Consider the following 13783-nt stretch of genomic DNA (forward strand, 5'->3'; position numbering starts at 1 on the left):
GTGGTGTCTTGTTGTGGTTTTAATTTGCATTTCGGTGATGACAGTGAACGTCTTCTCATATGTCTATTGGCCATATCTGTGTCCTCTTTGGAGAAATGTCTATTCAGATCCTCTGCCCAATTTTTAATTGGATTGTTTGTTTTTTTGGTGTTGAGTTCAAACATTTATCTTTGATTTTATTTTGTTTTAAGAACTATGTTTTAGGTACTATAGGAACTATGTTTTAAAGTAACCAAAAGTCCCATATAATAATAGCTCTATTTTAATAATGCAGCCATTTCACAAACTATTGAAATTATTGATTAACATATTTTATCAATTCACTTTAAAACCATTAGATAGACGGTTGATAGGAAACCAAATATTCATATGCCATGAATTAGTTGAATTACATGAATTGCTTAGTGGCCACCAGGGGGAAACATGATGGTACAATGGAGGGATCAGAACAGCATTCCAGTCCGTAGGTGAACCTTAACATATTCGCAGTGATTCAGTAATACTGTCTTGATGTGGCAACAGATTTAGTTATGATGTATTCTAGCCAAAAAGGGTTCACTTAAATCCATCAAATCTGTAGATGTAACTTTTGGGAAATTCAGGGAATCGACTCTACTCATGGAAGGAACAAGTTAAATAACATCATGAGGACATAGCCACATAAATCCAAAGGATGGGGCATTCTGTAGAAAAATAGCACACTCTTCAACAAGACAGGAACATTAAAAAAAAAGGAACACTGCCCTAGACTTACTGAGATAACCAGATATAATGTGTAGTCTTGGATTGGATACTGGTTTTGGTCAGTTGGGAAAATCGAAATACGGTCTAGAAGTACTAGTAGGAACACTTACCGAAATAGAAAAAGTGAGAATTGACAGAAAAATGCATGTTATCAAATTGTATGAATGGTATGTTCTCATTTTTGATAAAAACAAAAGTATGGAAAGCATGTGCAGAAAAATATCTAGAGGGATACTTAAGATATCTGAGGAATATGATTAAAACATTTTCTGTCTATATATGCTAATTTTATGTAATTCTTCTGAAATAAAATATTTCAAATATAAATTACATAATGATTTCTGTCTGATTCCAATTCTGACATTTCATAATTTTATACATGCAACATTTAAATTTTAAGTGTCTATGAAACTACAGTGTTTTAATCCCTTTTTTTCTTAGATAGAGAGCCTGGATTTTTTATTTCTATTAAAGACAATTGATGATTTCTATAAAAGTAAAGATGGGGAAAATCTGGACATCCTCTGTCCTGTTCAAGATCAAGCCTGTGTAGCTAAATTTGAAGATGGAGTTTGGTACCGAGCGAAAGTCATTGGTAGGAAATTACACACTATTTCTACAGGGAAATGTTATGCTTAAAAACTGCTACCATTTGAGTTGGTACAAATTAAATCATGGAAGTGATATTATTTGATCTTACCATTTTTCTCTGTCATCTGTGTTTACAAACTTGCATCAATTAAATAATTGTATGAATGTTATGTTCTCATTTTTGATAAAAACAAAAGTATGGAAAGTGTGCGCAGAAAAATATCTAGAAGGATACTTAAGGTATCTGAGGAATATGATTTAAGGATGTTGGGAGATGAATCTCTGACTCCTTAGATTTCATTTGATTTGACTAGGATTTAATGTTTTTTAATGTCTGCCTTATTTAAAAAGTTAAATAATCCTAAACATTCCACCCTCCTCCTAAAAGGCAAATATTTTTAAGTTGTTTTAGCTGTTTATTTTGGTGTTTACCTGTGTTATTTCTTGTAAATAATATGTAATACTTGGTCATACTTCAGTCTTAGATATTATTTATCATTACATTAGATAAGTTTTAGATCTCTTATAGCTCTCTTGTACCCTTCTTAGCCCCCATAGTTGACAATGTTTAGTTAAATTAATAGTCTGTGTAAATATTTTCACTGCTAAACTATAAAATATACTTTAATTCTGTAAATATTTTCACTGCTAAACTATAAAATATACTTTAATTCTGGGATATACTTGAATTCACTTTATTTTCTTTTAATTTATGGCTGCAACTTCTTAATACTTCAAAACAGTTTTCCACACAATTAGACTTTCAGATAATTTTTTTTTTTAACGGTGGAAACATCTTTCTGTCTTCTGCTCCAATTAGATTGCTTGTTCTCTAGGCTTACTACACTTTTGTTATTCTGGGAATTTATTTCACTTGGCAATGCACTTCATTGTTCTCATGTATTGGGACCCTTTGTTTTCTGGATCCCAGGTTTACTTCTTTGGTTTACTCCCTTATTTTGATGGAGCGTTTTCTGATTGTTTCCTCATAGAGAATCAGTGGTAGGTAAATTTTGAGACCTTCCATGTCTCCTGGCTCTCCTCTCATGCATGATTGATAATTTGGGTACAAAATGTTCTTTAAATTCCGCCCCGTATCTATCTATTTTGTTTAAAACTGCATCTTCATCAGAGACTTGAGGAATGGAAAGGATCTAATGGCGTTGGTACAGTTGAGAATGTCCTTCTAGCATGAAGATTCCAGTGGAAGTGGGGACAGGTTCCCTCACTTTCTTACCTACACTTACAGTGACAAATGTCTTCTCAGTCACCACAGATGCTTACTACCGTAGGGCCTAAGTTCTTTGCAGTGTCATCTTGACTACCAGTGTTGCTTCCACCTGGGTCCATGTCTGTCAGGGAGCAAAGAATGCCTGTACTTTTCCCATATTGAAATCATATGCACTGTGTTGATCCTTAAATTTGAAAATGATGGCAACAGGTTTAGCAGCACCTTACATACATGTTCTGGGAGCAGCTAAAGTCAGCTGAATGTTTTGAGTGTTTATAAAAAGGTCAGTTTGTGATAGGTCTTTATTCAAACTTCGATGTTTTTGAAACTTGCAGAGGTTTCTTTGGTATTCTTAAAATACAGAGATTAGATTGACATAGAGATCTATCTATGCTAATATTTCACAATATCCCCCAAAATGAAAAATTTTTAAATGTCGTAGTAGATATTATTATATGAATGTATCTTTAGTTTGCTTATTAAATCTTTTGCCTTGTTTGATTACCTATGTTGATCTAACAATAAAATAAGCAATAACAATAAACATTAAGTGCTTGCTTTGTGCTTGTGCTTTGCAAGTATTTTTTTTCTCTTCTTCCGCCTCCCACCCCCACTCTGGTTCAACCCGTTGTTTCTCAGTCTTGTTGAGTAGGACATAGCTCCCTGGCCCATGCTGGTATTAGGAGCCCTGCACTCCCCCCAGCTGAGGCAGTCAGTCACCAGTCATTGGTCGCCACTCATGGCAGCGCTGGCCGCTCACCCTGGCTGCTGGCCACTCACGCTGGCCACCAGCTGCTTATGGCAGCACTCGGTAGCCCACAGCAGCCCACAGCAGCCCTAGGCAGCTCACGACAGTCCAGCTCCAGGGAGAGCCGTTGTTCACAATCTTAGTTGTACAGGGCGCAGCTCACTGGCCCATGTGGGAATCGAACTGGCAACTTGTGTTAGGAGCACGGCGCTTCAACCACCTGAGCCACTAGGGCCGGCCCCTGCAAAGTATTTTAAATAGGTGAATCCTCAAAAAATGAAAATGGGTATACTCATTTTACAGATGAAATAATGACGGTTGGAGAGAAAAAGCAACTTGCTCAGGGTAATATCTTAAAGATATTAACAAGCTTGCTTAGAGCCACATGTCATTCAAGTGATTGTGCTAGGGTTCTAGCCCAGTCGATCTAACTGAAAGCCTAATTCTTAATTTTCAGACCATACACTGGACATTTGATTGTCATTTTGTTATCCTGATTTTAGATAGCTTGTTAGTTTCTCATTCACCAAGTCTGAACAACTGTGCATTATGGTTGATTTCTTGAAGTTCACATGTTAGGAATATTTTTTACATTTTAACAAATACTAAGTTTGTATGTTGAACCTAAAAGCATTCTGATCTTGTTAACTGTAGATAAGATCGATATAAATTTTACTAGATAGTTCTCTCTCTTCTTTCCACATTTGTGATTGCTAATTTTGTAATTTTTGAAGGATTGCCTGGACATCGTGAAGTTGAAGTTAAATATGTGGACTTTGGCAATACTGCAAAAATAACACTTAAAGAAATGCGTAAAATCAAGGATGAGTTTCTGAATCCCCCAGAGAAGGTAATCTACTTATTGTGAATCATAGGATTAGAATTTTAGCACATATATGAAAGTATTTTTAGAAGTTATTTTCACCATATAAATGTTAACTACCATTTTTGTTTATAAATAATTTCTGTTACATGGACTATAGAAAAGAGATGCTATTTAAGAAATAATATGTATATCTTAGCAAATAAGCATTAATTATAAACATGTATATACATTTGTCTTTTTTATTGAAGTATAATTGACTTACAATATTACATTATTTTCTGGTGTACAGTGTAGTCATTCAGTATTACAAAGTGATCACTACCATAAGTGTAGTTATCTCTTGTCAACATACAAAGTTATTACGGTATTACTGACTATATTCTCTTTGCTGTTTGTTACATTCCTGTGACTTACTTGTTTTATACCTGGAAATTTGTACCCCCTAATCCCCTTCACCTGTTTCACCCCTCCCCTCCCCACCTGTCCCTTTGGCAACCACCAGTTTATTCTCTTATTTGTCAGTCCATTTCTGTTATATTTTGTTTGTCCATTTGTTTTGTTTTTTAGTTTCAACAGATAAGTAAAATCATTTGGTATTTGTCTTTTCCTGTCTTTTCACCTAAATAATGCCCTTAAGTTTCATCCATACTGTTGCAAATGGCAAGATTTCGTTCTTTGTATGGCTGTGCAATATTCCGTTGGATATATGTACCAAAACTTCTTTATCCATTCGTCTATCGGAGGACACTTAAGTTGCTTCCTTATATTGGCTATTGTAAATGATGCTGCAGTGAACATAAGTGTGCATATGTGTTTTCAAATTATTGTTGTTTTCTTTGGATAAATACCCAAACATGGAATTGCTGGGTTGTATGATAATTTTTTTTCATTTTTTAATGTTTTTTTTAGTTTCTGGTGTACAAAGCAATGTAATAGTTAGACATTTAAACCCCTCATAAAGTGATAACCCACCCCCCAAACTACTCCCCCACTGACATCTTATATAGCTGTTATAATACCATTGACTATCTTCCCTATGTTGTACTCTATATCCCGTGACTATATATACCTATATCTTATTTATAGTTGGCGTACAATATTATTCTACTTCAGCTCTTCAGGTGTACAGCGCAGTGGTCAGACATCTACACAGTCTATGACATGATCCCCTTGATAAGTCTAGTGCCCATTTAGCACCTTACATGATCTTTACAACATTGTTGATTATATTCCACATCCTGTCTTAACTGTCAATTTGTATTTCTTAATGCCTTCACCTTTTTCACCCTTCCCCCAACTCCATTCCCATCCATCACCCCAATAGATCTAGTACCTATCTGGCTAGATCTTACAATATTATTGACTCTATTCCTTATGCTATACCCTACATCCCCATGACTACTGTACAACAACCAACATGTACTTCTTAATCCCTTCCCCTTTCACCCATCCTTAACCCCCCTCCCATCTTAAAGAAGTCCCGCTATGATTCCTTGTAATACTGGTTTGGTGGTGATGAATTTCTTCAGCTTTTTCTTGTCTGGGAAGCTCCTTATCTTTCCTTCAATTCTAATTGACAGCTTGCTGGGTAGAGCAATCTTGGTTGTATGTCATTGCTTTTCATCATCGCTTGGAATATTTTCTGCCACTCCCTTCTTGTCTGAAAAAGCTTCTGTTGAGAAATCAGCTGATAGTCTTATGGGGGCTCCCTTGTAGGTAACTAACTGCTTTTCTCTTGCTGTTTTAAGCTTCTCTCTTTGTATTTAACCTTTGTCATTTTAATTATGATGTGTCTTGGTGTTGGCCTCCTTGCGTTTATCTTGTTTGGAACTCTCTCTGCTTCCTTGGCTTGTATGTCCATTTCCTTTACCAGGATAGGGAAGTTTTCTGTCATTTTTTTCAAATAGGTTTTCAATTCCTTGTTCTCTCTCTTCTCCTTCTGGTATCCCTATAATGCGAATGTTGGTAGGCTTGATATTGTCTTGGAGGCCCCTTAAACTCTTCTCAATTTTTGGGTTCTTTTCTCTTTTTTAAAAAAATTTTATTGGGGAATATTGGGGAACAGTGTGTTTCGCCAGGGTCCATCAGCTCCAAGTCGTTGTCCTTGAATCTAGTTGTGGAGGGCGCAGCTCAGCTCCAAGTCCAGTCGCTGTTTTCAATCTTTAGTTGCAGGGGGCGCAACCCACCATCCCATGCAGGAATTGAACCAGCAACCTTGTAGATAGCTCGCGCTCTAACCAACTGAGCCATCTATCCGCCCCTCTGGAAGCTCAGTGGCAGCTTGTTGTCTTCAATCTAGTTGTGGAGGGTGTAACTCACTGGCGCATGTGGGAATTGAACCAGTAACCCTGTTGTTCAGAGCTCGCGCTCTAACCAACTGAGCCATCCGGCTGCCCTGGATTCTTTTTTCTTTTTGTTGTTCAGTTGGGTGTTTTCTGCTACCTTATCTTCTACATTGCTAGTTGGATCCTCTGCTTCATCTAATCTACTGTTGATTCCCTGTAATATATTCTTCGTTTCCATTATTGTATCCTTTATTCTGATTTGTTCTTCCTACCTCTTTGTTGAAATTCTTCTTGAGAGCATTGAGCATCCTCATAACCAGTGTTTGGAACTCTGCGTCTGGTAGATAGCTTGTCTCCATTTTGTTTAGTTCTTTTTCAGGAGCTTTGTTCTGTTGTTTTATTTGGACATGTTTCTTTGTGTCCCCATTTTGGCTGCCTCCCTGTGTTTGTTTCTATGTATTAGGCAGGGCTGCTATGTCTCCCAGTCTTAGTAGAGTGGCCTTATGTAATAGGTGTGCTGTGGGGTTCAGTGGCACAGTCTTTCTGGTCACCTGAGCCACGTGCTCCAGGTGTGTGTCTGTTGTGTGGGTTGTGTGTGCCCTCCTCTTGTAATTGAGCCTTGGTTGATAATTGCACATCAGTGTGAGGGACTGACCCCTGGGCTCACGGGTTGTGAGGAATGGCTTTGACTATACTGGACGAGTTGTGCAGGGGCTGAACCTACCGAGCAGGATCTGCCTCAGCAGGACTGTGGTGCCTGCCCAATCTGTCCCTTGTGTGTGTCGTACTTGGAGGCAGCTGGGTGATGCCCTAGCTCGTTTTAAAGCTGTCCACTGGGGGTTCCAGCCCCAGGCCCATCTTGGAGGGGATCCACTGTAGGTCTACTTCAGCCATAGCCCATGTCCCACTTGGGGCCACCCAGCGGGAGCCACAAAGAAATCAGCAGATGGCTGCTGCACATGCTGTGTTTGGAAACGCCTTGAGAGGCCAAGCTGCGAACCAAGGCCGGCTGCTGCTAGTGCCGGCTTAGGGCTGCTCAGCCAGAGGCACAGGGCACGCTCAAGCTAGATGCTGCTTGTCTGGGTTCTGCAAATCTTTGAGAGTCTAGGAAAAACCTGCAGCTTGAGCCAAGGCAGACGGTCTGCATGATAAAGCCCTGAAAGCAGCCTGGGTTTGCCTGAAAGTTGGGCAGGGCCAGGTCTCAAATCGCCAGGGTGTGGTGAGCGAACTGGGGAGACTCAGATATGGCGGTTGCCTGTGTTCACACGCCGGGAGGGGGTGGTCTCAACAAAGAAGCAATGGCCTCCACGAGCTCCTCTGTCCAGGAGAAAGCTGGTGTCCAGCCCCCGTCCCAAGCCACACAACTAAATTCCCAACCACATGTCCCTGCCGCCTTTCCAGCTGCTGCCCCAGCACTGGAGCTCAGAGCGAGTAATTCCGTTGGTGGGTAAGTCCGTGTGCTGTCTTTTTAAGAGGCACACCTGTGAGTGCAGCCGCACTCAGTCTCGCTCAGTCACAATCTCTCCTGGTTTTCACAGCCAGAAATTATGGGGACTTCTCTGCCAGGCACTGGAAACCTGGGCTGCAGTGGGGCTGGAATCTCTCGCTCTTAGGGGACCCCCACAGCCGAAATAGCCTTACCAATCTTTATGGTCACACACGTGTATGGGACCAGCCCGTTCTGTGTCTCTGACCTTCACACGCATGTGTGGGACCAGCCTGTTCTGCATCTCTGACCTTCCTACCAGTCTGGAGGTGGCTTTTTCTGCAAGTCCTTGGTTGAAAGGCTTCAGTTAAGCTTGATTTTAGGTGATTCTCAGTAATGGTTGTTTTGTAGATTAGTTATAATTTTGATGTGGTTGTGAGAGAAGGTAAACACAGTGTTTACCTACTGTGTCATCTTGGTTGTCCTCCATTTGTGTCTTTATAAGTACTTCCCAGTCTGCAGCTTTTAATGTTATTTTGAAATAACCTATATAATATGGTAAGAGTATGACATATTGTGTGAACAAAGCTCATTACAGAAGTACTTTTACTGTGATTCCATTTATATTTTATATAACTTGTGCAAGAGAAAGAGAGAAGAAAACTTATCCTTCTCCTGGAATCCTCCTCCCCAGAGATTAGCAAGGTGAAGAGGGCTTATTTTCTAATTTATATTCTCTTGTGGTATTTGAATAGTTATTGAACAATAATTTTCATTTTTAAAATGGGTGGAATGTTTTAGAAAAAAACTTGAAAATACAGATGCACAAAACTAGGGGAATCACTCAGAATTACTCAATATTTTTGAAATATGTACTTCTAAGATGCATCTTCTGTGTTTTTAACCATTATGCGATTAGACTGTAGCCCTATAACCTGTAAGTGCTTTTCTCATTTAACAGTATACCGTGTCTGTAATTCTTTTAATGAATGCTTGTTTTGACAATACCTGAATATAGTAATTCATTCAACCAAATATTCTGTTGATTCCAGTTATTCGCATTTTTAAAGTACTACTATAGACATCTTTGCACATTTATTTTCTGAATATGTATTAAATTCAAACACAAAATTTAGTTTGAACACATAAAATTTATTTTAATTCTAAAGTAACTAAAAATTGTCTACTTTCTTAATGTACAATTTTGTTTGACACAGGCAATTAAATGTAAGCTGGCCTATATTGAGCCATGTAAAAGGACAATGCAGTGGTCTCGAAAAGCTAAAGAAAAATTTGAAGAAAAGACTCAAGATAAATTTATGACATGTTCAGTCATTAGTAAGTTATTTTCTGTTTTGTTTTTTTTTTTTGTATGTGTTCATACATAATTTTAAATGAGAATAACATTATGAAATAACATTCTCCAGATCTTATAATAAATTCAGTGTGTCATCAATAAGAGTAGAGAGAGATAACATTAATTGAAATTAGGTAAAACGGAATAATATATTCTCCAGGCTCTAGAGTCTAAAATCAGCACGAGGCAAAAATTACTATTAAAGACCAGGTCACCCTTAATATGGCCTCTTGAAAGCCCTAAAGCCAGGAATTAGCTTCTCTTATTTCCGTTTGCATTTTTGAGAGGGCTCTGTACCTGATTTTGTAATGATGGATGCCAACATTTAATTTTCAGAAAAGGGAGAGGAGGTGGGACATAACTGGTAAATAGTTTTTGTTTGTTTGGTATCATTTCATTCAAGTGAAGTGAATTCAACAGTAGGCTCTCAGTATATTTTGAAGAAACTTGCTTCTTTGTTTGGAATGGTTTGGGTCTGAGACATAGGCTGAAACTGGCCAACAATTTTGTAACCCAACAAGTTATGAAAATCAAAAGTTTAATGGCAAAACTGACTCGACATGAGGATATATTCTTTATCTTCTTTACAATGAATATTTAGAAAGTAGGTCCTCATTTAACGTCATCGATAGGTCCTTTGACTTTAAGAGAAACAAGTTATAAGGAAACCAATTTTATTGCTGCTTAATTGATATAAACAAGAGTTAGGCTCCCAAGGCAGCTCATCAATGTTATAACAAAATAACATTATTCAGGGACATGCTGGATATTCCACTTCAGGATAGTAATGCTTCTTTATGGGATGCTGCCTCAGAACCGGGTAGGGATATTAGAAAATTTGCAACTTTTGTCAGTTTTCAGAATTCTGAAATACATCTGGTTCCAGGGGATTTGGATAGGGGTATTGGGAATCTGTTATTTATCTGGGGTTTTGATATGTTCCAAAGCTATGATCCACGTTGGCTGTGTTGGTTTTAATGAGGACTAGTACAGGATACACAAGACCATGTTTATTTGTGGTTGATTTGTGGGACTTTCAAGGGTAATTTTTACTATATCCTTTTTTTTTCCCACTTTTATCATACTTTCATTAAATGAATCCAACCATAAGATCATTAGCTTGTTTTACAATGAGGAAACTGAAGCTTAGAGATCAACTGCTCAAGGGCAGATAACCTAGAAGTGATGACATATCTGTGATCATTTACTTAGTTTGATATAAGAAATTGTTCTGAAGAAATAGTTCCATTGAGGAAGAATATGATTATAGAAATTGTATCCTTAGTCTATAGAATTTTTATATTTGTCTTTTCTGATACGAGCAGTAAAGTAAGGGCCAGTTAGTCCTGAAGTAACTTCACTGATTTTTTAGCTGACTTTAACCTAGATAATTCTGCTTCCCAACTTTGGTTTTGGTACTTTATTCTGTTGGTTTTTAGCTCCTCCCTTGAATGTTTCTCTGCCATAGACAGCCCATTAAGACCTGACTCCTTGGGTTTCTTTCTTAACTCCTCCTTTTTCTTTCTCAGTTATTTGTTATGCCATCAACTTCCAAACAGTAGTCATACCATAGTTATTAACCTACATAATTTGATGTCAGGCGTGCCAGAAGGCCTGCTGAACCTAAAAATAACTTTCTCCATTAACTCACACAATGATGAGCTTGAAAGTTCAGGACATTTATAATAAGTGAACTACCACAGATGAGAATGGCAGCCTCCCATTAATATACACTGTTACCTTATAAAACAAGGGACATTTAAATTTTAATTAGAAGCAGAGTAGGGAGACGGTAGAGATACTGAACACAGGGAAAGTTGGCCCTGATGGAATAAAGAACTTGATGTATGGGAAGTATGAAATCAAAGAACCAAAGGGAACATAAGAGACAGAAAGTAAGGAGATAAAAGTTTATTGAGGCTCAGCTTTTGTTTTTAGATAATATATCTGGTCCATTGAAAAGTAGTCAGGAATGATTTTTAAGTTCTTGAAAAAAGTTTTCTAATATGTATTCTTATGACTAATTAATGCATGATATTACTGCTGATAACAATTTATCTTTTTTTTTTTGAATCATCATTTTGACTAGCAGCTGTCAGAAGGTGTAGGTATAAATTGATCTCAGTGCATGGAAGTGTGTGTCACCTAGAGAAATTCCTCTGTCATTTACCCATATACTTATTGAGCAGGTTCTCTGTGCTGTGTACCATAAATAAGTAAATAGGCACATGAGATGTAAGCTTTGCCCTCAGCTAACTCCTAATCTAAAGAAATAGAGCTAAAGAACCAGCAACCAGTTTGGTTTCTAAAAGAAATTAAGTTAGATGGTTTGTCCTGAGATCAGAGGGATGGGGAAAAATTCCAGTTGATTAAGGGTTCTAAATCAAGTTTCTGTTAAACTTTGTGTCATTCTTATAAAAACTATAAACCTCCGCAAATAATTACTGACCTGAATTAACTTTCATTCATTACTTTTGTCCTATGGGACTTGGCTAAAACCAATAAAATAGTATAAAAACATAAAAGAACAATTCTTCAATGACTATATGTCAATTTATACTTTTCTGAGTCTAAAAGATTTAAACTGCTTTTGGTTCATTATAGAACAGCACACAATAACCTAAAAGGGACATTTCATTAATTTGTAAATGCTGTAGGTAACATTGGTAGTTCTTTTATGTCTGCAAGGTCCCTAGAGAGAAACTTTGACATTAGCAAGAAACCTCATGGATGCAAAATGAAGGAGATTAAGTTTCCAGTTTTTTTTTTAATTGCTTCGTTTAGTATATTTTGGGACATAATTTCTTTCCCCAAACTAGTCTTAATGATTTTACAGAAATTCTGGAAGATAATGTGCTCTTAATTGAGCTTTTTGATTCTCTTGGTGCTCCTGGAATGATTCCTACCAGTATTAATTACCAGCTAGTCAAAGAAGGCCTAGCATCTTATGAAGCAGGGTAAGTAAACCTGTAAATTTTTATTTTTAGTTCATATGTAACACTTTGTTCACAAGAAGAGAAACTGTCATATTGTTCCCCTATTTAGGTCATAGATGGGAGTTTTTCCCTATTTGTGGGTCAGGAAAAATAATGGAAGTCATTAGTTTAATGGGGGAGTAGAGTGGCTTTCCCACCATCTCTAAGGAACCCTGAATCCTGAGAATGGCTCCTAGAAATTGAAAGTCAAGAAAAGGATACTGAGATCTTCTAGGTGGAATGTCTGCTTAGGCAGCCTCTTGTACCTGTTTGACAGGAGAATTAAAAAGAGAAGTGGCAAGATAGAGAGTAAGTGGAGTGGTGGAGTAGCCTACATTCCCATTTGGAGGTATGTGAATTTTTCATGGGTTCAGGCAAGTTGAAGAGAGACCTGGTTAGGTGATTGAGATGGGAGTTAGCAGCATGTATATGATAAATGAGTCCAGGAGAGTGAATGAAATGATCCCTGTTGTCATTCATCTCAGTCTCACTTGATGAAGATGGAACTCTGAGGATTATCACTTATAGGAAATCACTTATAAGTGATATAAGAAAGAAAAGTTAAAAAAAAATGGTAGATCAGGAACCTGAGACTGAGGGAAAACCAGGAACCAAAGAAAGAGAGCATTGCAAGGGAAGAGTAGCTAGTGATCAGAGTTTATGTCAACTGAGGACTGAAAATTGTCCATTAGATTTATAGGAAAAATTTGTCATTTTGATTAGTTAAATCGCAAACTTATTATGAAAGAAATCAAGTTTTTCCTTTATGGAAATAAAAAATGACATGTAATCATCTGTGGTTAGAGTGTGAACTAATCTGATTTATTAAATGTTTTGAAGACTTCATTTAATAATTTTGCTCCTTAACACCCTTTATTAGCAGTTGTTTTCCACTTGTATGCTCATTGGAGAACAGATTGATATTTTTTTAATCAGAGAGAAATAGTGAAGTTATCAAAAAAAGGTGAATAATTCTCCCGTGGGAGTGCAAAATATCAATGGGAAATGGTGAAATTGGTATTTTAAACTTTTAAAAATAGAAAGTTGGACTTTTAGGCTTTTTTATGCTTGCTTTGGTGGTAGTTAAGAACTCTAAAAAAAAACAAAACTAAAATTGCTATTGATATCAAAACTGGGAAGCAGTGAGCCATAACTAAAACTTGTTCATTTCTAGATCTAAGCAAATGCAAACAAATGGTTTGCAAACTACTGGTTTTGCTGATGGGTTTCGTTATTTTTCAGATATACCATCAAAGATAATTCCAAAAAGCATGTTGAAATATGGGATCCTTCTCCAGAAGAAATTATTTCAAATGAAGTAAACAACTTAAATTCTGTGTCTGCAAAATCTCTACCTAATGAGAATCTCCAATCACTTTACAATAGGGAACTGCCTGTGCATATCTGTAATGTAGTATCTCCTGAGAAGATTTATGTTCAGTGGTTATTAACAGAAAACTTACTTAATAGGTATAAGATATAAAGAAAATACATATTGTATATAGTTTTATTCTTTTTTTCTATATTTTGTTTCAAAGATCTAGAAGTCATAAATAGAGAATTTTAAAAGTAGCAAAATTATTTCAGCTAAGTACTCACT

The 13783-nt window shown here is 37.0% G+C and overlaps 1 protein-coding gene across 1 annotated transcript in view; it reads left to right on the forward strand.

Annotated features, from left to right (window-relative positions):
• RNF17 (ring finger protein 17) overlaps positions 1 to 13783 on the forward strand; it is a 91478-nt gene that overhangs the window by 42284 nt on the left and 35411 nt on the right. The window contains exons 17-21 of the mRNA XM_074331570.1: positions 1186 to 1339; positions 4049 to 4164; positions 9069 to 9189; positions 12045 to 12165; positions 13426 to 13653. Of these exons, the coding sequence (XP_074187671.1) occupies positions 1186 to 1339; positions 4049 to 4164; positions 9069 to 9189; positions 12045 to 12165; positions 13426 to 13653 (740 nt within the window). The remainder of the gene's footprint in view (positions 1 to 1185; positions 1340 to 4048; positions 4165 to 9068; positions 9190 to 12044; positions 12166 to 13425; positions 13654 to 13783) is intronic.

The sequence above is a fragment of the Rhinolophus sinicus genome, linkage group LG04 (assembly GCF_036562045.2).
Source record: "Rhinolophus sinicus isolate RSC01 linkage group LG04, ASM3656204v1, whole genome shotgun sequence".
In the NCBI taxonomy this organism is placed as follows: Eukaryota; Metazoa; Chordata; class Mammalia; order Chiroptera; family Rhinolophidae; genus Rhinolophus; species Rhinolophus sinicus.